Source organism: Rhea pennata, chromosome 17, assembly GCF_028389875.1.
Source record: "Rhea pennata isolate bPtePen1 chromosome 17, bPtePen1.pri, whole genome shotgun sequence".
NCBI classification, from domain to species: Eukaryota; Metazoa; Chordata; class Aves; order Rheiformes; family Rheidae; genus Rhea; species Rhea pennata.
The window spans coordinates 12,268,523-12,291,320 of record NC_084679.1 but is presented as its reverse complement, the minus strand read 5'-3'; the positions used below and the strand labels follow the sequence as shown (position 1 = coordinate 12,291,320).

General features: G+C 40.3%; 1 protein-coding gene across 3 annotated transcripts in view; it reads right to left on the bottom strand.

Moving 5' to 3' along the window:
• The window catches only part of SPPL3 (signal peptide peptidase like 3), a 61,663-nt gene that overhangs the window by 1,442 nt on the left and 37,423 nt on the right, over nucleotides 1-22,798 (bottom strand). For 2 of the 3 annotated variants that reach the window (XM_062590428.1, XM_062590426.1), the window contains exons 3-10: nucleotides 16,541-16,635; nucleotides 13,640-13,759; nucleotides 10,995-11,073; nucleotides 10,136-10,248; nucleotides 4,870-4,976; nucleotides 3,751-3,914; nucleotides 1,625-1,824; nucleotides 503-612 (exon numbers count right to left, since the gene is read on the bottom strand). In XM_062590428.1, coding sequence (XP_062446412.1) covers nucleotides 503-612; nucleotides 1,625-1,824; nucleotides 3,751-3,914; nucleotides 4,870-4,976; nucleotides 10,136-10,248; nucleotides 10,995-11,073; nucleotides 13,640-13,759; nucleotides 16,541-16,635 — 988 coding nt within the window. The remainder of the gene's footprint in view (nucleotides 1-502; nucleotides 613-1,624; nucleotides 1,825-3,750; nucleotides 3,915-4,869; nucleotides 4,977-10,135; nucleotides 10,249-10,994; nucleotides 11,074-13,639; nucleotides 13,760-16,540; nucleotides 16,636-22,798) is intronic. The other variant, XM_062590427.1, reaches the window with a different exon arrangement.

The window sequence follows — 22,798 nt, the reverse complement described above, 5'->3', positions numbered from 1 at the left end:
GATTTCTGATCAGAAGGAAGTATCTGTTTGTGTGAAAAACTCTGCCTTTTCTTACTCTCCACTCTGCAGGGTGCTAGATGTGTGTTTCAACAGTAGCCTTGAACCTGAGAAAGCTGCATTTTAAAATTTCAGTTCACAACATGTCACTGTAAAGAAATAAACAAGGATCTGCCTCTCCTCTAGCTATTCTACCTTTGTGCATGCCTTCTTTCATGACCAGGTGGGCAAGGACAAATCCATTCAATTAAAACAGCATTAAATACTTCAGAATTTGGTTAATTTATAATCACTAGTCAGGAACTCCTGTCCCAGTTACCGAGTCTTCCAAAGTGAAGATTCACCCCTACAGCAGTGGTAGCTCAGTGCTCAGTCACTGCTGCCACGGAGGGGCAAGAACACCCAATCTCCTCGTGAAAACTGGTGCCAAGAGCAAGATCACAGATCTCGCGTCCAGCTGACCCCCCACAAAGTTTCCTGCTGGGAATAGATAATCCTGTCTTACCTTTAAATAGGCCATAGTGAGGAGCGGCAATAAAGTAAATGGTACCAAATAGAGGAGGGCAGGCTGGGCTGCCCGGTGAATACGAGAAGCTACTGTTGCCGTTAATAGACCTATAAAAGAAAAAAGACAAAAAAAAGCCATAAATATTTTTAAGTAGCATTTGAATGTTCTCACTCTTTTATGCAGAAGTGGTTCCCTTCCCCACCATTTTAAGAGATGGGCTATGGAAAAGTTACTCATCTGTGCTTCACTTCCCTGAATAAATTTAAAACAAAAAAGTGAAAAATTGTTCTATTTTAATATCCAGCTGTCCTGAGGCAGTTGCTCCAGATCGGAATCTCTAAGATTAAGCCAGTAACTTAAACAAATCACAGCAACAGGGGTAGGGGACGAAGCTGAATGCACCACACTGAACTGTTTTACACTCGACTCCAGTGCCGCTGTCTCTCGAGGCTGCCAGTCTGAGGCCCGTAGCCTGGAACGCAAGCAGCTGAGAGGAGGCGTTGTAAACATCAGCTCTTCTTGGACACTTGCCCAAACGGGACATAGGGGGAAAGACCGTGGCGGGGTAAGACTGGTACAAAATGGTCTTTGCTCTTCATCCGCAAAAGGACTGGAGTTGTTCAGGATACGCACACCCCTATCCTGACCTCAGGGAAAAATCTACATTATGTAAGCGAGGCGAAGGATGCCTACATCATCAAATTATAAAGAGCATGACAGTTGTGCCTATTTACAATTTTTTGTATGTACTAAAAACGTCACAGGATCGTAAACTTCAGCAAATAGGCAGGAATTATCTAGATGTATTCTTTACAGCATCATCCATCTAGAAATTCCCACATTTTTTCCTATAACCCAGGTCTAAACTACAACACCTGCTGTGTTAGTAAAGAAAACTGAAAAAACTGCTAACAAAAACACAACGATAATCTTTCATCCTCTGAATAAAATTCTTCCTAGACCATGCCAATGAAAAGCAAAAGCAAGTCGGGAAATAAGAAAGGACTATAACCAAGCATTCTCTCAAAACCTCTTAACTATTGGTTCATCATCCTTTAAGTCCACTACAATAAGCCCACTTCTGCTCTCCGAGCAGCTATCCTTAAACTAGGTACTCACCTACAAAATATCCAATAAGTGTGCAGTGAAAGTAGGAGACCTTCTGCATTCGCCCAGAGATGTTCCCTGGCCCTGGGGCACCACAGGAATCACTGTTGGCTTGTTTTTTGTAGTTATCGTAACGCAGGACAAAGCAGAGCAGAAGACCTGGCATCACAATATCTCCGATCCCCAGCATGGAGAAGTGGCTGCCTGTGGAACTGGACAGCAGTTGAAATTGGGTTTACGCCCGAGACACAAGACGACAAGCTCTGGCCTCCTCCTTTTTGTTTATCAGCTTCATTTAGCACATACCTCTATTGGCAAAATTGCATGGAGAAGCTAGATGCCAGCTGCTAAACACTGTCCTCAGTGAGCTCATCACTAACTCAGCTTCGTTTTAAATATACCCATTTTGGCAGTAAAAACATGTTGCTCCAAACGAGGGTATTTCAACCAGTAGTGTTTAAGCTTCTTTTGCCCAAAGGCACTCGATCAAAGTTGATGACGGTCCATCAACTCAGCATTTCAATCATTCCTCTTTTAAACATTGATGACAATTGACGATTTTATGAAACTATTTGATTAATATTGATAAAGACTGCACCCTTGCTCCAATGCACAAAGATCACCTCTAATTTAAGGCAATAAATTGACTCATGGACCATGCAGCTCTTTGGCTTCATTTAGACAAAACTTCTAGAAAAAAATACTTTCATCAGCTTCCTCAAAAAAAAGCCAATTGCTAAATAGATCAGGATCTTAAATTATCCATTATCTTAAGATCCTTTTCATGAAAATGAAGCCAAGTTATCACAAAAGTCACAAAATGAATGATTTTGTTTTTATTATTGCAAATCAATCCTAATCTCTGTATTTTCAACATCTCAACATCTAAAGAAAGAAAAGCAAAGAAAGTAAAGCCAATTTAATGTATTACATAACTTCCATACTTTTGGATCAGGCCCGCTCATATCCAGTTCAAAATCAGAAACATCAAGAAATCTTTGCAGTAAATAGATGTGGAATAGTCTCCCTCGAACATAGCCCTTATCTGGTATTTAGCCTTCACTGCTTAGATAGGTTACCAACTGCCTTCCCAATGATTCAAATGTTCTACTAAATCCCATTTCATCTGATTTTAAGTTTTAGGTCACAAATCCTACATAAGCAGTGATTAAAACTGTAGAACTCACACATGTGTAGAAAAGTATATGCAGTTCTAAACAGGCCATCTTTTAACTTAACTAATAACACTTTTGCATGCTATGAGATAGCAAATGCAAACGTGCCCAATACTTACTACTCATTATTATATGTAATTATTATCATGACCCCTTTTCATCTAGCGTGACAAGCAACAACAGAAAGGATGGGGCAATACAATCCCTCTTTCTGTACCCTCCTCTTTTGTAGGAGGGATCAACTGAAAGAAAACCCTTTCTTGGTTCTCTGTGGTGACCTGCTAGTATTTTATAAATGACCTAAAAGAAGAAGATACAGAAATGTGATTTTTCATTCTCTTTTTGATCTCTAGCTGTTCCTCCAGGAGCAGTAAATTCTGGGCACAGGAGGAGACAGTGCTCACAATGTTCCTGCATTACTCAGTTTACTTAGTAAGCTGCTGTAGCTGTTCTATCACTTACGCTTTGCCTTGTATTACTCAGGTTCAAGACTGTAGGAGAAGTGGTAACAGGAACTCGCAGCACCATTCTCAATTTTAACCCTATGCAAAAAGTGGTTGGTCTTAATATGGAAGTTATTAAACCAAACAATAAATCACAAAAGGTTGAATGGCAAAAAATAATCAACTTAAAATTGGTGATGTTCTGGAAAGCCGAAACAGAGCTTGAGAGAATCTATTGCAATACGGAGCAGGAAAAGTCTTCCCTGTTCTTTCCTGGTTGCCTATAATGTCCCTTTCTTGCCTTTTCTTCTGAGATACCTGCTATTGGCCACTAGAAACCCGGAACCCACTACTGGTCTAGTCCAAAGATCTTAATTCCTACAGAATAATCACTGAAGAGGGAGCAACCGAACAGGGAACTAATCCAATATTTTCCACTAGAATTAGTTAGTGCTACCAGAAAGAACAGGGAAGGAAAACTTCTGCTATACAATACAGTAAAAAGAGCTGCTGGTTTTACCTTGGAAAAACAAGTTTACCAGGCAGCGACAGACGGGGAACATCTCTACCCACATTTGGTCCCAGGTGAAGTTTTCGGGATAAAACATCAAGGGGATTATCAGCTGGTTGCGTGGCCACTTTCACCATAACGTTGCTGTTAAAGATGTAGGCAGAAAAAAAGACCTACGGAGCAAGGAAATCATTAGGAAACACAAACTGCAATTATATAGCAACTCAATTATTTATTTTTATGTATTTCTTTGGCTTTGCCTATTCAAGGAGAGAAAGGAAATTGTCTAAAATTTCCATTTACATATGTGTATATATGAGGGCAAAAAGCAAAAATTATTTCAAAAATTTACATAAGGTTTTTTACACTATTAGTCCCCAAGAATAACTGGAATATGCTTTCTGATACTGATCCTCTGGCAAAGGTACAATAAGGATTTCAAGTACCAGCAAAGGCAAGTAACAGGATAGATGCTGAAAATATGAGGAAACAAAAAGCAGAGAAGATGCTCCCTCATAAATGAAATTATACAACATTTATTTCAAACAGGCTCTTACAGTAATAAAGCTCATCACACTGGGAAACTGATTCTCTGCCAAAGCTGTCAGCAAGTGCTATCCTGAAGCACTGCTCAGCGTTTCGTAAAGGTGAAACAAAATCCTTTTCAGTATTATCAAATACATTCTGTCAGGTTTCTTGTAACAGTGTTGAAAAGATTTTACGCCAGCTTTACCAGCTGTAAGTCAGTCTGTGTTCCTGTTTTGAGCACTCGGCTGCTGATCAGCTCTGGGCACATAGGTACCACGTACCTGGGAACGGGGCTTCACGTTTACTTGGGCACGTTCGTTCTCACTTGCAGCCACACTTTCAGAATCTGAGTTTTAACTTTTCCTTATACTATGCCAAAACTGAAATATTCTAACTGTATTTCTGCTTTTGTCAACTAATTATCAAGGAAATCTTTCTGTCTCCTGCTGGACATCTCTAACTTCTTGGAGGGGAGCAGCTGGGCTGAGCTTTTGGCTTTGCCAGAATTCATCAGCTCCATTCTACTCTACTTCCTGTGAAAAGGGCCAAAGGCCAATTAGAAATCTGAAGGGTGAAAACAGTTTTAGCAAAAACACTTACCCAAAAGACATCATAAATTAGTAAACCGGAGAGCAGCAAGCAGGAAACCTTCAGGCTAGGCAGCCGAACGAAGGCTATCATTGCCACACACAGGCCCATAGCCAGAGCTGCAAAATGCAAATACGTCATTAGCTCCTTAAAAAAAGAGCAACCCCTATTTCCAAAAAACAGCAAAACACACAAAAGAGCCCTCCAAAATAAGCCACCATTTGCATCTATGTAGTGCTGCATGCACTACATGGCTTTCTAAGGTTTCCAGATAGTGAAATTCTTCTTACCAGAGTTACAAAAAGCCAGAAAAATATTCAATAACCAATTGTAAACATCTCTCCGTAGAAACAGAAACACCTCTTCAGGCACAAGGGTCCAGTCTATTCACCACAAAAGAAGTATCCTAGAGACTGTATCTCCCCAATAAAGCAGACTATCATATTTAAAAAAAAAAAAAAAAAACACAAAAAAGAAACAAAAGAAAAAAAAACTCAACTTAAACCTTTGTGAAAAGGTTAGAAAATTTAACTTTTACATCACTAGGAGGTTTTGTAGTAAATACATAAAGTAAATAAATGAAATGCTTTACCTTTAATAATTCAGATATTAGCATGGTTACACAATGTTACCTCATGGTACGATAATATGATACTCAAACCCAATCTTCTCTTTGAGCAAGATTGTGCCAAACACTATGCCCAAACACTATGAAATACCCCAGTTTCAATAGACAGGGATTTCCTAATAAGCCTCTGTGAAAGCCTACCGAACAAAGCGGGGGGGAATTACAGGCACATCTTTTTCTTCCCCTTCTCCCGAGGTTTAGTTTTCAGTCAGATCGACAGTTGATATTGCAAGCTCAGAAGTGTTAGATCTAAGCCAAGAGCAGATTAGGTACATGCGATACAAAATTACGCGTTAAACGCACACGGAGATAGGGTTCACCCCCTCACTTGTTTACAGTTGCAACTCAGTTTCCTAAGTATTTTGTCAGGGTAGAAAACTAGATGCTACACTTAAAAAAAACCCACAAACAGTGGTCACATTTTTGTGATTTCCTGTTTAAGCCTAGTTTTAAAATGCCTAATGTTCTCAAAGGACAACTGAATATGCTTCACCTTCTTTTACAAGTAAATCCTTAAAGAGATGTAAGAATCAGCTTTTATCTATGATATCAATATATTTACAAGGAACAAAGGGGTCCTGTTGGGTCCCAATTTCACTTAAGCATGCAGACACTCGCAAACTAAATGCACGTGTTTAACGTGACGAAGAATTAACAAGAAGTTAGAATCCTATTTTGACCAACTGAAACCACAGGGAAAATTTGTTCAGAAGGACTATGCCCAGCAGCAGGAGAACTCAGCTAGGCCACATTTTACACGTTAATCCTCACACTACCCTTACAGAGTTGTGCTTGACCTGAAAGATGCGGCGTTCTTCCATCAAAGCGCGAAGGGAATGTTTCGGTACAGATTCAAGGGAAGAAGTGTCACCGATCTCTTGCCAGCGGGCTGCTGGCCACGCGCAGGATCGCCTCCCCGCCAGGCCTCTGCCTAACGCTGCTCGTCTCGCGGCACTGACGAGCTCAACGTAACCCTGAGTGGCACGGCTGCCCGCTTCAATAAAGCAATGGGATTACGCAGGTAAAAATACCCCGAGTCACGCTGTGCAATTGCAACTAGCTATAAAACACAAGCAAGTTTTTGAGGTTTAAAGAATCTGATGTAGCAAAGCATTGAGAAGAAGAACTGTGCTCAGTAATTCAACCCAGACTTCAGCAGCAGCCTTCCCCTGGAAGAAGAGCAAATACGAGGGAGCAGTCTGTCTTAAATCAGAGAGATTTGTCTAAAGCCAGTGTTAATAATAGCTCCAGCAAGCTTATATTTAGGAAAGGATTTCCAGGTTACAATTAACTGCAAGTGGAAATATTTTAACCAGCAGAAAGCTTTATCTACTGTTCAACGCTGAATTTCTGCATCACTGCAATGAATGGCACATAAGACTTACCATATAAGCAAATATCAGGTATGAAAGGGGATGGAAAAAAAGTCTTTTCCATCAGAATGAAATACTGTGAACATGCTAATAAATTACGTAGTTTTGTGTCTGTTTTAAATTGTATTGGCAAACTGAAGAAAGAGAAGAGAAGCAAGAATGCCGAAGAGCAAGTAGTAGGGACACAGGCCAAAGCACAGTCCAGCAGCCAGCACGCTGCACTGAACCGTGCAAGTTAACTCCCTTTTTCCAGCAAAATGCAGGAATCGTGCAAGACACAAAATCATCTATAACTGAGCTCATGCTGCTGACAAACTATAAAAGGCAGACATCCACAGAAATAGACACCAAATCGTAAATACGTAAATAAGAGCCACACAAACTGCAGCTCTGTAAGTCAGAAGTGCTGGGGAACTGGTCCATGGAGCTGAATAGGAAAGAATTAACCAAACGGGTTTTCAATTAACTGAGTGAATCAGCTTCAGAGTCCCTGCGAGTACATCCCTTAGGGAATAAGACTATTCCAAGAATTAAGAATATTCCTGCAGCTGTGATGAGTCTCTCCAGATACAGCAAATTTTACAGCTGTTCTGCATTACTGCATTCAGAACAGATCAGACTGCCGAGACACTGGTGGAGCGGTTCCTGCTTTAGAAACACGGTGTTTGCTGTCGAGCATCAGCTTTCCCCAAGAAATAGGTACCAAAGTTCAGATCAAACTGGGTTCTTATAAAACTTTCAAATCGTTTTTATGAGAGAGGGCATTAAAGAGGAGCCTCTCCGCCCATTTCCGGCAGCAGCTAGGTCTGCGATGGTTCCCAGGTACCCATCCCTCTTCCGTGTACTCTGTAACTACACCTAGATACTGCACGTACAGCATTCCCACTTCACATCTCCAGCTATTTCCACTGTTTAGGAGAGGTTTAAATCTTTTTTTTTTCTTTAAATCAGGTTACAATGACCATCCTTGATGATTTTGTCATCAAACAATCCACTCTGAGCAATGAGTGTTTCCAGCCCTACAAACGCACATCCTCACAGGCCAGCACAGCCCCTGGAGACAGCACAGTCTCACTCGATCACGTAAAACAGCCCTAGCTTTGAGAAACAGTTCAACAACAGCTGGGGAGTAGAGGGAAGATACTAGTATTTGCGATTAAAGATTATTCTGGCAGGAATTGCCATACTTTGATTTTGTAGGTATTGGAAAACGCCACGAAGCATTTCCCCTCCTTTCTGCTCAGCTCTGAAGTAGATACACTCTCTCACATAGAACCAACCACCCAGCAGCAAAGCACGCGCACCAGTACTGCGGTGTCCTTTCAAGAGCAAACGCTGGCCCCTCTTCTCACTCCAGAAGCCGGCCCAAGCAATGCAAAGCACGTTCACAGCAGCGCTGCCATTTTCTGCTCGACTCAGGAACAAGAGTTGAAGCCGGGGGCAGAGGGAAGGAGCTAAAGCGGGTGCCCAGAGCAAGGGGCAAACCCTGCTGATCACCAGCCCGTGCTCCACTCGCCCACGTTACCGAGCACTCCTTGCTGCCTCATTTCCCTCCAAAAATGATCAACTGGGACTATCTCCAGTATTCAGTTACAGAGAAGCAAAGGGCAAACGCAGAGATGATGTGATGCCATTTACTGCACCAGAGAGCAAGGAGCAGAGCTGCAGTCTGCTTCCCTGACAAAGGCCAATAAAACCCACTTCTTGCTCCATGCCACTAATAAACGTTCCTTTAACTGCATTTAAACATCCTAAAGGACACTTACCTATACAGCACAAGCTCCCTTAACCTAAAGTACTTAAAATACTCCAAAGCTAGAAGATATCAACACTATTCAGCAACTCACAAACAACCACCAAGGGAAATAAAAGCAGAAACCACTCTGCAGATTAATCATCTCAAAGCCCACTACTTCAGACTGAAGTGTTCACAAAATCATTTTGAAGTAAATGCTTCTATGAGTTTCTCTACCTGGACAAGTCTTCCGACTTTGTCAAAAAAAAAAATCACATTAGACCCTCCATTTAGCTACATAGCTGCTGCAGATCAAAAAGCACTCTTGATTTCATGGTGAACTACTCTGCTTCAAACAAAACAATCATCATCTGCATTTTTTCCATTTAATATCTGGATATTTTAAAAGGTATCACCTAACATACAGAAAGTGATACTTTTAAAGGCAGTGACAAGCATGAATAAAACATAATGCTTGTAATACAAAAGGAATAACCAAGAAGTCACAACAGCTTTAAATGCTAAGGAGTTGTTGCTACAATCTCATCTAGGAGGAGCTGGAAAGCTGAGAGGATGCACATTTTTTATTCCGACAAGCAATTTCAAGAATAGGTAACGTTCCAACTATTTTTCTCAAGCAATCGACCACTTCAGGGAGCCATTTCACAAGATGTCTTGAGCCAATTTAGCTGCTTGACACTGCCGTGTAGTGGAGGTCCTGCTCCTGGCTATCCCCTTCTCCCTCTGCTATCATTTCCCACTCCATCCTCTCAGATCACACCATGCTGACACTTACCTTGTGCAAAATTTAGTACATATCTAACTGCACAATATCCAATTCATCTCATTGAAAGAGCAGAATAGCTTGGCAAAAAAGAAGAAAAAAAAGAAAAAAGAAAAGTATTCTGCCATTCTAATGAGCTAAATCAGTTTACCATGTGATTAATGAGTGCCAGAACTGGCATAAGAGATTTGGAAGACAGAATGGGAGGAGTAAAGCTCCTTCTGGGGACAGTAAGCAGTGAATTCGGCTCAACCAGCATTAAATAAATAAATAAATAAATAATTAAAAAAACCCCAATCTTCGAGCCAACTGGATGCCTTCCGGCTTCACGCATCTCACCATCCTAACTGGCAAGCATCAAACATCAAAGACAACTAGCTACCGTGAACTGTCTCACAACACATTATTTGATTATCTAAGCCAAAAAATAGCACAAGATGCATGGAGAGTGTTAACCAGATTATTCAGATCAAGTTACGCTTCATAAGCAACTGCTGTCTCTACATTATTATTATTTATTTTTTTAACTAAAACTGGCAATTCATCCTAAACCATACCAGTGCATAATATCTTCCATGAGTGTCCTGGCACTTTCTCAGTAGCTCTTACAAACCTGAAAAACAGGCGGCTCAGGCATTACCCTGGCATGCTCTTGACAGGTTGTTTTCAGGGAGTCAGTCACACTAATATTACAGCTTGGCTGTAATGTGTCAGAATGGCACAAACTACAAGGCAAGCCCCTTAAGTTGCATACTCACCATCCATAAGGAGCCAGTGGCCAGTTAGGACCCAGATAAGGACAAGCATCACAGAAAGAGAAAATGAGAGCAACTCGGCAGCAGTGAAACGCCCACAGCAGCCAAAGGAAATCCTAGGAACAACATACAAACATTAGTTAGAAGATTACGTTTCCATTTAAAGAACAGAAAATGGATGCTATTGGAACAAGGCTCGGCTGCCAGTGAAAGATGCCAACAACAACTGAAAGGGAAGTTCCTTCACCACAAATAGCTACCAAAACAGCAACAAAATAAAAGCTTTCCTCACCTTCAAATAACGCGTGTAAAACCTGAACTACAGAGATGGAAGAAGTCATGTAAACCTTGTCTCTTCTCTTGAAATTGTTGCTATGAATGGTATTTCCTAGTAGCAATTAGGATGGTGCTTTTTGCAACATGAACTCCAGTTCAAAAGGCAAAAAATTTAATTTCAAAACATGATATTAAAGACTGTAATTTTCACTAGTGTAACCAGAGTCTCAGAGAACTATTAATAGCATCCACAGGCCAATATTAATAAACATTAAAGTCCAATACCGAATCCCAAACTCTGAAATTTCAGCCAAAATAAGCCAAACTTCTTAAAAGCCACTGTTACGAAATCTAGTCCCTTGCAGTGCTATCACATTTCCCAGGCTGGCAAGCATGCGTGACTTGCAGAAATTGTGCTTCCTAGTTTCAAAGGGGAAACATAGTGTTGGCACAAAAATAGGCACAAACATCAGCACTTAAGCCTTGAGGTTAATGCTCATTATGAAAGACGCTGTTAAAGAATTCCTATTAAAAGAAATAAATACAACATCCAAGAAGAGGAGCAAAAGGTTTCTCAAGTCCTTACTTGTTTTGAGGCGAACAAGGCCGTGTTAAGTACTGGCACATCGGGAGCAGAAGGAAAGCAAAAGCTATTGTTGCAAGGACTAGAAAAAGAAGAAAAGGTAATATTAGTACACTCAGACCTAATTTCTACAGTACACAAACAAGCTCCTCTAATTTGAAAAAGCTCTTGCAACAGTGTCCTATTAGCATACGCTGCAGTATTACCAAAGCAAGAACAGTTAAAGACTCCAAGGTTTTCTGCAAGACTTCTATGGCTAGAATGCTTTCCAACTTGAGTCTAAACAAAAGCTCTCAACAGAATGCCAAAGCCCCCCAACCCCCAAACTTTAAAGAAAATATAAGCCTTAAAGCTTGCTCCAATCTGATACAAGATTCTTTTGCAATTTGAAATGTATCACATAGACTACGTCAGCATAATAAAGAATTTTTTTTGTTTTTTTTAACCCGAATAAAGTTGCTTCCCCATCTCACTCATAATCATTTACTTACTACCGAAACACAGTACACCTTAAAAATATAAGTTATGACTAGTAGCTAGGAATTTAAAATTGATAAAATATGCAATGTTTTATGCTTTGGAAAGTAAGACAAATTATAAACATTTATTATCTAGATGGACTACTTTGATAAACATTTTCTTTTTTGTGCAGCATATTTATCCCATCCACACACCCATTAAAAAAAGGGGGGGGGAAGGAGCAGCCCTTTCTCACCCCAGCCTCTTGTGGGGACCTGGGAACCTTTTCTGCCCCCTTGCTCCCCTCAAGCTCTTTGCAGCTGGGCACCCTGTGCCTCCTGTCCCAGCCTCTGCTACCCCAGCGCTGGGCTCATGCGGAGACGACAATAATTGAAACGGAATTGCACAAACGTACTTTGCCCAAGAGTGCTCGCTCCCGCTCCCGTCCTTCCACCCAGGCTTCTGAGCTGAAGCTTCTCCTCCCCTCTGGCCTCAGCACCCACTGCTCTGCTTGGAAGCCCTTGGCCTAACTCCCGTCCGCAGGCAGTGCGCCAGCTCTTCTGCTCGACCGTCTATTTATCGCCCAGCGCTGGCCTCGGGTTGTTTGCTGAACCCACCCTTGTGCCTGGCTCTTCCCCAAAAGGCAAAGCTCAGAGGCAGAAAGATTTAGGAGAGGTTTAAGAAACCAGACGCCACAGCGGTAATTTAAAAAATCCACCCCCATCAGCCTCTAAGAGCTGCAAAAAGAGGGTGCGAAACGGCACTCCTGGAGCACACCGCAGGGGATGAACGGCCGAGCCCCAGGGCAGCCAGGTCTCCGAGCCCACAGCGGGCTCCATCCTGACACGGGGCTCCTGCCGGCGCTCAGCATCTCGGAGGGCCTGGGGCCAAAGCACCCTGCGCTCGGTGATCCTCCCTAACGCAAAACCAATGGAAAGTACACCACCATCACCCAGCTTCCAGGCTAAAGATACCCAAGTGCGCCATTAATTCCTCTAAATGTCAAAAATAAAATAAAATAACATAAATTAAACAAAAGCTTGGACACAAAACATCTTGCACAATGTTGTTACACACAAGTGCTACAAAAATGTTACAAATTCAGGGTTATGCTGGAAACAATTGGACGATAAGCTTGACAAATTAAAACAGTCTCTTGTCACAAAGCTTCCCTTACCATCAGTGTCTAGCATACAGTAAAATTTATATGCAGCAATAATGTGTTTTTTAATAGGAAAAAATATATATGAAATAGGCCAAAGTTTTAAAAGCAGTATATAACAGGCCTCCACAGGACTGCCTCACCAGAACTTGAAGTAGGAATCTCAAGTCTCCTGTCACGAGGAGGGATTTAGATTGCACCCATCAGTATCAGCCTATGGAAGAGGCTGGGGAGAATGCACAGGGCAGGAGCTAAATCAGGAGGGCAAAGCATGCATTGCATGAGAGGTATTAGAGATTTAAAAATCTGTACTGACAATATATATCTGGGTTGAGGAGGACAATTTTTAAAAGCTTCTGCAAATCTAGAGCAGAAAAAAAGCATCTTTTAACCTGAATAGCAGTTGGTTTCTTGGAGAACTGCAGAAGGATCAAAAGGCCAACATTTTCCAAAAATCAAAGCCTTAGTATTTACTTAGATACCAAAACATAAATAGTAACAAATTGTGAGTTCTCTGATCCTGTTTATCTGCAACAATCATTTCATTTTTGTTCCAAATTCAAGAGGTCCATGAAGTTTTTTTTAAAAAAAAAAAGAATAAAGGGGGGATGGGAGGGGACTAGAGGTACCCTTGAAACAAAAGCAAAAGAAAGCAAAAAACAAAATTAAATTAGGAATAGAAATGTCTGGATATTACCTCCAAAGGTTCCTTCCAACCTGAATTATGCTATGATCCTGAACTATGAAAAAACACATACAGTTCCTAGCACTGATTTATAACAACCACATTTTAACATAAAATATAGTTCAATAGGCTTATCAAACCTCTAAATGGAAAAATACTTCTCAAATAATATTTGTTACTTTATTATTAGCTAGGGAGAGATGAAAATACAATCCTGCAAACTGAATAGTTTTTTTTTCCAAACATACCATGACATGCGTTTAATTCTTAGTGACGGTACTTAACTACATTAATGCTTTCTTTTCTATTCCAATCGTTACAAAGAGAAGAAAACTCAGTCACCTGCTGTGCATATTGTAAAGACCACTTGAACTGAATCGAAGAAGAAGAACATGACTAGGAGAGAGACAGACGCCCCGATGGGCAGGAACAACGCCTGGGTGGAATCAATGGTTTGAATACCTGCAGAAGAAAGAAGGCGACGTTGAACTTAGGCTGTTTCTTACCACACACATTCTGAAAGACTATCCCCGTCCACACAGTTTAGGACTCTAACAATAAACTTCATTTCAATGCTGGTTCAACACAGGTCGATTCTGAGATGCTTGCGCACTACCATAGCCAGATACGGCCGTCGGCGCAACGGGGTGAAGGCTGACTAGTACTTTCACAGCGGCTGGGTAACGTACAGCGGCAGGCTCAGCCTGCTTTGCGTGATCCAAGGACTGAAAGATGTAAGAAAACGGTAAGGATTTTTTCTTACCGTTACATATTATACATTCTCCACACAGACCTGCTGAACTGAGCAGACTGAAGTTCGGTTTAACCTCTGTCAGCACAAGTATTGAGCTGCAAAAGCAGCGCTGCAGACAGCTTGAGGCTCGCCTCGCTCACGCAAGGGTGCCGCAGCCTCCAGTCTCACCTGGGTGAAGGTCACCGTGCACTTCAATCACATCACTGATGGCAATCACCAGATAACATCAATTCTAACAACAAAGGGCAGTTTTCAAAAAACACGCAAGACATTCACGTTTATGAAACTGCTAACTCAGATCAGCAGGAACTGTATTTGTCTTTCATGCTAAAAAACAATAAAAAAGTCAAGTTTACATTTTGTAGTTGGAAGTAGTTTCAAATAGAGCAGAGCTACTAAAGGACTTTGTTCTGATTACTTTCTTCACGTCAACCTTGCAAAGTGCCTCTGAGGAATTTTAACAACAGTACAGACAATTTTTATTATATTTTACCAGAAGTTTTAAGTTCTACTGACACAGTGAGATCAGGCTTTCAAAGGCCCACATTTCCCCCCAAATTCACACTAATACTTAACCAGTCTCTGTACTCATATTTGATCATGAGTCACTTCATAAGAGATACCAAAAATGTTTCTAATACATATTAATATAAGGCTCTAAAATACATGGGATCTAAAACCAGCCTAACACCTCCACAATATCCCAAAATAATTAGGCATCACTGTATAAAGCAGGACTTTGTAAGTTACAGGATTTCAAGCATGAGTTTTTAAGTTATCAAACAGACCCCCACACACACACACTTTTGTGTGTGTGCCTGTATGTATATATATGTGCATATATATATATTTATATCGTGTGTGTATATATATACATATATATGTGTATACACACACACAGTGGGTGGTGGTGGTAAAATTTTCCAGTGGGAGAGTGGGAAGTTATTGAAATAATGTGTTACTTACAGAACTCATAGCTATCAGTGTAACTGAGTATGTCAAAAACCCTCAAACAAACACGGAACATACTCACTGCTACCTGATTGCAGTTATAAGTATCCCAATTTCTTTCATAAACAAGCAAGTTAAACAATGGGCACAGAAGCCGTGGCACTTGCATTGTATAGTCATTTATTATTTCAGATAAAAGATGTATTATTCTCAAACATAAGCATCATAATAAAATTCAAAAATATAAAGCAGAAGAACCCAGTGACTTGGGTTTTCTGTGTTCTTTTGTCTAGTATAAAACAGGAAAATACAATATATGACAGTGCTAAGAAATAGAAATTTTTATATTCTAATCTGTGGCTTAGATCTTGCTCCTTCTGTTTTGGGAAAGAGAATTTACTCACATGCCCTTCTATTTCCCAAGGAGAAAAGAAAAAAAAAAGGAAATAAAAAAAGAAATGACATACTACAAACCACCTTAGCATATGGGAATAAGTGCCTGCAGTGTTAAATGTCAAAGTTTTTCATTTCAGTTCTGATCATTTTGACAGCTAATCCCCTTAATGTGCTTATTTCCCAGTCCAGACTGTCTTCCTTTGCGGCCAAAAGCTGCAACTGTTCATTAACGAATAACCAAACACAGCAACCTCTTTGCTATAACTGTGCAATCTTGTGTAGTTGAATGTTATTTATTTAATAATTTTTAAGCTATACTTATTGTAAACAAAGCAACCTCAACATTCCGGATTTTGGGTACAGGACCACTCACATGTCTCGCTTTATCCTCAAAATTTCCCGAAGCGATTCATCCTGAAGTCTATTCTCAAAACATGGCTGTACAAATTACCACAAGGTAACTGTGGTGTGAAAATACAGCCCCTTATGTGCAGCATATTCTGCTTTAACTGCTCACATTCATAGTCTCACCTGTGAGACAGCATAACTCAAAGGGCCAAGCTGCCTGAAATCTATTTATACCCTAACAGAGGGGATAATCATCGCACAGTAGCTGACAAGTTAATCCATGCTCTGAATAGATTGTGTGTAGGCACATACTTTGCTGTCCATCTATAAATGAGCTGCCCAGAGCCATGTGAAATCTATACTTCAATTTCTCTATTGATAAAGCTGAATCATCCTTATAGACTCTTGTCAGCACACCACGAGGACAAATCTCTCTTTGTTAATACACAGGCTAATATGTCACAGTGATGAACACCAGGCCAAAAAAAAAGTTACATTCCCTTCTCAGAACTGCGTTAAAAAAGTAAAGCCATTACCACTTCCAGTAATACCTGACAAATTGTGCGGTATGTGATTTCTCTACTTTATGGAAGTAGATGTTGATGTATACAATTCAGTTTCCATGGGCACGAACTAGATAGCAGTATTAATGCACAGCAAAATGATTAAGTGCGTGGACAAAATATTGCATCAGTTGAATCTACAGAGCATGTGGCTGAAACACACTACCAGACAAAGTAGGAGAAGATGCTGCACATTGAAGCGATGAAATAAAGATAAGGAGTAAAGCTAACCCTTACTGTTATTGGTGCTGTTGCCATTAAAAGACCCAGCTGCGCTGCTATTGTCTTTCTCTTTGTCTTGATTCTCAAAGTCCATGTTAAGAGACCTGCAGGAAAAAAAGCAAACTTAATAGGCAAGTTTCAAACCCCTGCTTAGGTTTATCAGCAATGGTCTCATTACCATCCTACTAAAGCACCCTCTCCCTGAAAAAACACTTTAATACCGTTTACAAGAACAAACATCACACATACAAATACTCAGAACACTATTATTAGTTTCTATAGGCCACTGGAAACCAAAGTATGTCTCCAGTTAACCCCCGTTTGATAAAATAACGTTATCTTTGTTCTCACAGAAGACAATACTGTCTTTCGGTCAAGAAAGACGACAGATGTAGTGCAAGAGTTCTTCCTCCTACTTCTGCTAGACACTCCCTTCTATAATTCAAATTGCATCATCTCAGGTACCCCAACAACATACATGAGATGGTCCAATACTTACCCACCAGAATGCCACAGGGCAAGTAAAATGAGTGCAGGGAGCCGACGGCTCACAGCAAAGCTACCACGCTCAATAAAAGGATAAACTCACATGCACAAAACCCTACATTAAAACAGTGATCCCAGCATCCCAATCTATCGCCATATGTTGTATATTACAAAAATCACATCACACAAACCCCTTTAAAACAGATGTCATAGGATTATACCTTAATCCTTACACACCCTTACAGAAAATTATTCTACGCTACTGAAGCCATGCTGGAAATTAAAATAAATAAATAAATAAAAATCTCTACAGGTCTCGATGAGGTACCAAATCGCACATTCTTATAGTGAGACTAGTCAGGGTACTGTCTGAACTGCTATTAACAACAACATATTGCAAAAGACATACTTTTTATCTGAATTACTTTGAAGTGTAGAGTGAGATTGTTTTATTTCAATAAAACAACAAAAGTTTCAACTCTGATATATTTGAACTTCTTCCAAGTTCTAATTTGGATCCTTTTCATTCAAATTTAACTATTGGGTTTCAGTCACATTTTCAAAACAATACTTATTATTTCCTTCCTCAAACTCTTGTTATGAATGATGACCAATACTAGCTTACAATTCTCTGCTGAAGATGTTGTCCTGCTTACTTGAAAAAGCTTCAGCAAAGCCTAGAAAGTAGCCAGACAGACACTCGACATACACACTGAGCAGGACTAGAGGAAACCTGGAACAATTAATACAATTGATACTAATCTCATCCATAGAAGCAGACAACCTTCCCTTAAGCACCCAGCTCAATTCCAGTTGACTCAACTTTGTCATTTTGATACATACACTTAAAAAAAAAAAAACAAAACAAAAAAAAAAAAAAACAAAAAAAAAAACAAAAAAAAAACCCACACACACTCACAGTATTCTACTACTTTTGTCACAGTCTGTCCTTTGATGCAACTTCCGAATTACATTCTAACAAATTTTGGTGTAACTTCTTGAAATACTGCAATTTCCTTTAAGATCTATCTTAGACAGCAATTATTTCTATCATTAAATCCTAAGTAGTATATAAAAAAAATATTAGCAATTAGGTTTACATTGATCATTTCTCATTCTCTTACATGCATGTTATCCACAACTCACCTGTAAATTTATTTATTCAAAGAAGCTACTGAGAGCCACCAAGAGCACTGCACAACTTTTGTCTTAGGTCTGCAGCATCATCAAATACCAAATAGTTCAATAAAACTTCCAGGTCAACAGACCTTGAACTCCTCTACAAGTTAAGCTGCTAGTAATCTTACCATGCATAGTAAACAAGTGCTATTAATTTGTCACATAGGTTAAAAAAAAAAAAATACACCACAATCTTTTATACAATTCTATAGGTGTCAGTTATTTCATGTGAGTGTAAAGGTTACTTATCGCAAAATACAGTTGAGCAATTTTGAGCTGCAGAATTATACAACCCGAAATGGAGCACGCATAGGACTTAACAGCTAGATAGCTGGTGGTAGCTTAAAGAGAGAGGTTGAAAAGTTTCACAGCATGAAAACAAGCAAAACCACACAAAACAGAGGGAAGGGGAGCATCCTCCAGTTTTAAAAACATGTTGTTTCCTCTGTTCCTGTTAATGCAGGTACTCCCAAACAGCAGGATGAAATTAAAGTGGCTTTTGGGCTTCAGCAAAATACGAGGAACCTTAGACATACAGCACTTCTATACTGATTATAAACCATTAGCTAATAAGTTATCTAAAATACAAATAGGGAATACCAAACACCAGAATTCCAGCAAACAAATCGGGTCGTCTCAGCTAACAGCTCGCGCTTCCAGAGCGCTCTCTGCTCTGCCTCTTGTCTGGGGTGCCTTTATCCTTCGACCTCGTTTCCTTTTTCCCCATTAATCCACTGTAGCCTCATAATTCTCCTTGCAAACTATCCAAATCCAAGCGCAGGCTGACAGCCTTCCAGGACTCGATCCAGGAGTCAGCCAAACAACGTAATCCTTCTCTCATAGCTGCATTTCATTCTCCTTTGAATTAGTGCAGTTCAGCAAGAACTTTGTACCATCAGCCTAACGATGGTATCAAGGAACTCCTCATAATTTAGGGGCATTGCTGCCAGCAAAGAAAACTGAAAAGAAGCTATTAGTTCTACTGCTCATAAACAACTTCAGCCCTCTTTTTCTCACTGCAATAGCATCAGCAATTATCACACTACCTGTTAGCATCTTTACCTCAATATTAAGCATAAACTAGATTACTTTCACTTAGCAACACAGCTGCTGATCCAAGCCGAATCTGAATAATATACAATCATTATAATTTGGCCCTTCCCTCTGCTGCAAATTATTGGTCAAATAAAAAAAATTGAGAAGTGATCACAAAAACATCCCTCAAGAAAGTTAAAGACTGTGCTGTAAAATGAGCTACACTGAAAACTATTGGCCTGTAAAGAAGTAGCAAGCTGAGAAACATTTACTTTTTTATTGAAATCTTTGCCGGGGCTCCAAGAGCAGCATTTAGGCAGTAGGCTCCGATCAGGCAAGAAGCTGCACAGTTGTTTCTTCTGGCTGTCCTAACAGCTCGAGCTGGTAACATTTCTAGCACAGTGCTCCAGAGGCAGCAGGGCTTCGCCTCCCGCCAGGAAACGCCAGGCGGGTTACACTGAGGCCAAGGGAATGAGTAAGCTGCTGGCACGTTATTATCGTGAAAGTTCAGATTCAACTATGGATCACCGCTCTCCATCGCAAAAAGGCTTTGAGGAAACCCTGCGGGAAAATATTCTCATGAAGCAATGGAGGAAACATGAAAGCAAGGATCTAAAGAGCCTGTCGCAGATGCAACACACAGAGAAGTTCCTCCCCGCTCTGCTTAGTGAACAGAGTCCCCCGTGCTAAGGCTCTGGGACTTGTGGGCTGTCACAGGATTGCCAGATTCCAACAGCTCAAAAATAAAATAAAATAAAATAAAAATAATAAAAAATTCAGAATCAGTCACTGACCTGAGATAGTTTAATTCAATCAGCTCTCAATGCAAATTGTATACAGAGAGGCTAAAATATGCCACTTGCTCTAACAATGTTACCGAGGCTTTGCAAATGTTCTTTTGAGATAAAAGGACAGCTCCAATGCAAGATCTGCAGCTGCATTAAGGGAAACAGCAGCAGAAAGCACATGTAAAAATGTTTTCCCTAGGTGAGGGAGGTTCACTTAAATCACCCATCTCTGATAAGAGCGACTCGCCTTCAGCAGCTATTTTAGGTGCACCCGTGTGGGTGCACCCACGGCAGACCGCAGACCGGCTCTGCCCAGAGCCCGAGGTCAGGCCAGATCTCTGTTCGACGCTGCCGGTACTGGACTGCAGCCGCTTATGAACTCCCAGCACATCCTTCCTCCAAAAGTTTCACTATGAAATATGCATCCTCATTTCTGTAAATGCCAAGGCAGAAAGCCAACCATGAGAACCTTTTCTGAACTTTTTTTTTTTTATTTACACATATACTTTAGTTACCCAGAGTCTAGAGACAGAAGACACTGGTTGCTTCCCATGCTTATTCAAGCTACACAGCAAATTTAAATCTAACACAAAAATCAGGAGAAATTTCTTTCTTATATCACCTAGTCTCAATGTTGTTTAGTAGAGTAACATCAAGTCTCCCACTGGTACTCTACAAAACTGTATACAGGGAATATATGTCCCATACGAACTCACTAGCTCTGAATGAGGCCAAATTCCCATATATCAATATAAGCCACTAGTATTTCTCAGAATATTTTACTTATTGGTCAGGCAGAGTCTTCTTGCCCTTTCCCAAGCCCCTGCCAAATCTGCTTATATTTGAGTGTGAGGTCCAAACACATCAGGAGAAAACAAGGACTAACATTTGTAAGCATAGTGAGGAAGCCTTAAATAAAGATTAGAAGTCGGCTTATGTAGGAAGTTGAAAAAACTTCCTCAAAATTAGATCTATATTTAATATACCACATAGGAAAAAGTTCATATTCTAGCAAAGGTAACTTTTTTTTTCTCTACTAAAAAGAGCTTACAGAAAGTTAAAAGCACGTGCATAATGTTACCAGCCAAGAGAAATGTTATGGTAAGATAAACTCAAACTTTAAAGTTTCTTTCAGCTAGAAATAAATAAGCTATTTTTATTACTTCACACTCTATTACCAGAACTAGTCATACGTTTTATTCGAATATTTGGAACCACTTCCATATAGCTAAATCCAAAGTTCTTATACCTCCTTTGAAATTTCACATTCAGCTCAAACTTAGCATGCACAAAACCCTGCTAACTAACGAAGATCAGGAACATGGATTCATCATGGTTGCGCAGCACTGTTTAAGAACCAGTCAAGAAAAGGACTTATCCCACAGAACTCACAACCTAAATATCTGAATAAACAAGGTAGAGTAGGGGGAAAAAGTAGAAAAAGAAATCATGCAATGTGCATTGCTCTTTGGTACCACAAATTAATACACTGCCCTGAGGCCTCCAAAGCATCGCACACAATGTGGGAAGGTCAGAGAGTCGACAGCATGAGGAGATACCAGTTTTCATCTGCAGACAGGAGATAAACCTTGTACTTTAATCCTACATTATCCAGCAAACACAGCAAAGCTATGTGAGGGCCCTCGTCACTGATTCTGAGGCAGGGAGCAAACCACCTTATACACATAAAATGTACTATTAATAATATGTATTATGTATTTATCTATTTTATTTATTTTTAAAACCAGTGCAATTTCTTCTGTAAATACCTGCAAAACAAAGCTAGGCTTTGTTCTATTTGAGAAGCATCTGTGTAACAATTTGGCTTAAAATCAGATACTTGAACCGATATATTATGTGTAAATCAGGCTTTACATATTAGGAGGGATCATGTTTGGGTATGTGATAGCATATGAAAAAATTTAGCTGTTACCTGCCTGCAAAGTAACCCTACCATGCAAAATCACAGGGAAGACTGGAGAAAACAGCAACAAGCACTTGGGCACGAGTAGGTGTAAGGACCCGCAGGAAATAAAACTCTTCCAGGCTAAGCTCACCCATTTAAAAATCCATAACCAAACAGTACATTTGCATACTCCAATTCACAGCTTGTAACTGTTCAAAAGATTGCACCTGCCCTTTTGACAGACTACAACACAGTATACTAAGTTCACGGCCTGAGAGACGGTCTGAAAGCGTACAGGAGAGCGGTGCAGAAGGGCTCGAAGCTGAAATCCCCGACCCAGCACAGCCGTAGGAAGGAAGCACTCTTTGATCCACAGCAAGAAAAGCAGGTCTGGACGGGGACTTACCCCAGATCTCTTCTTCTAACTAATGAGGGCAGAGAGAGAAATTGGGGTTTGGGGATTTATTTTTTTTGGGGGGGGGGGGGGGGGTGATGCTGCTTGTGTGGTGACTGACACCGGACGAAGGCTATCATTCGTTCCACCAAAACCTCTTGCTTTAGATGAGATGCAGCAAGCACACGGATTTTACCCTGATTACTCATCTTCCCAATTCTTTCTTATCCTATTACTGCACTTCTGCTTAAGCAATTTGCCAGCAATACCACAGTAACTCTATTTGCTGACTGGGAATCAGAATCCAAATCCACTTCCTACCCTATGAAGGTTAACTAAAGAGCCAGCTGCTGCTTCCTTCTTCTCTTACCACAGCTCCATTTTTCCCCTCAGTCATTCACCAATTAAAACCTTCTAATTCCTTAAGTTCAAATAGAGTTCTTCCCTTATTCCAGGACAAACCTATCCCTTTTCTAAAT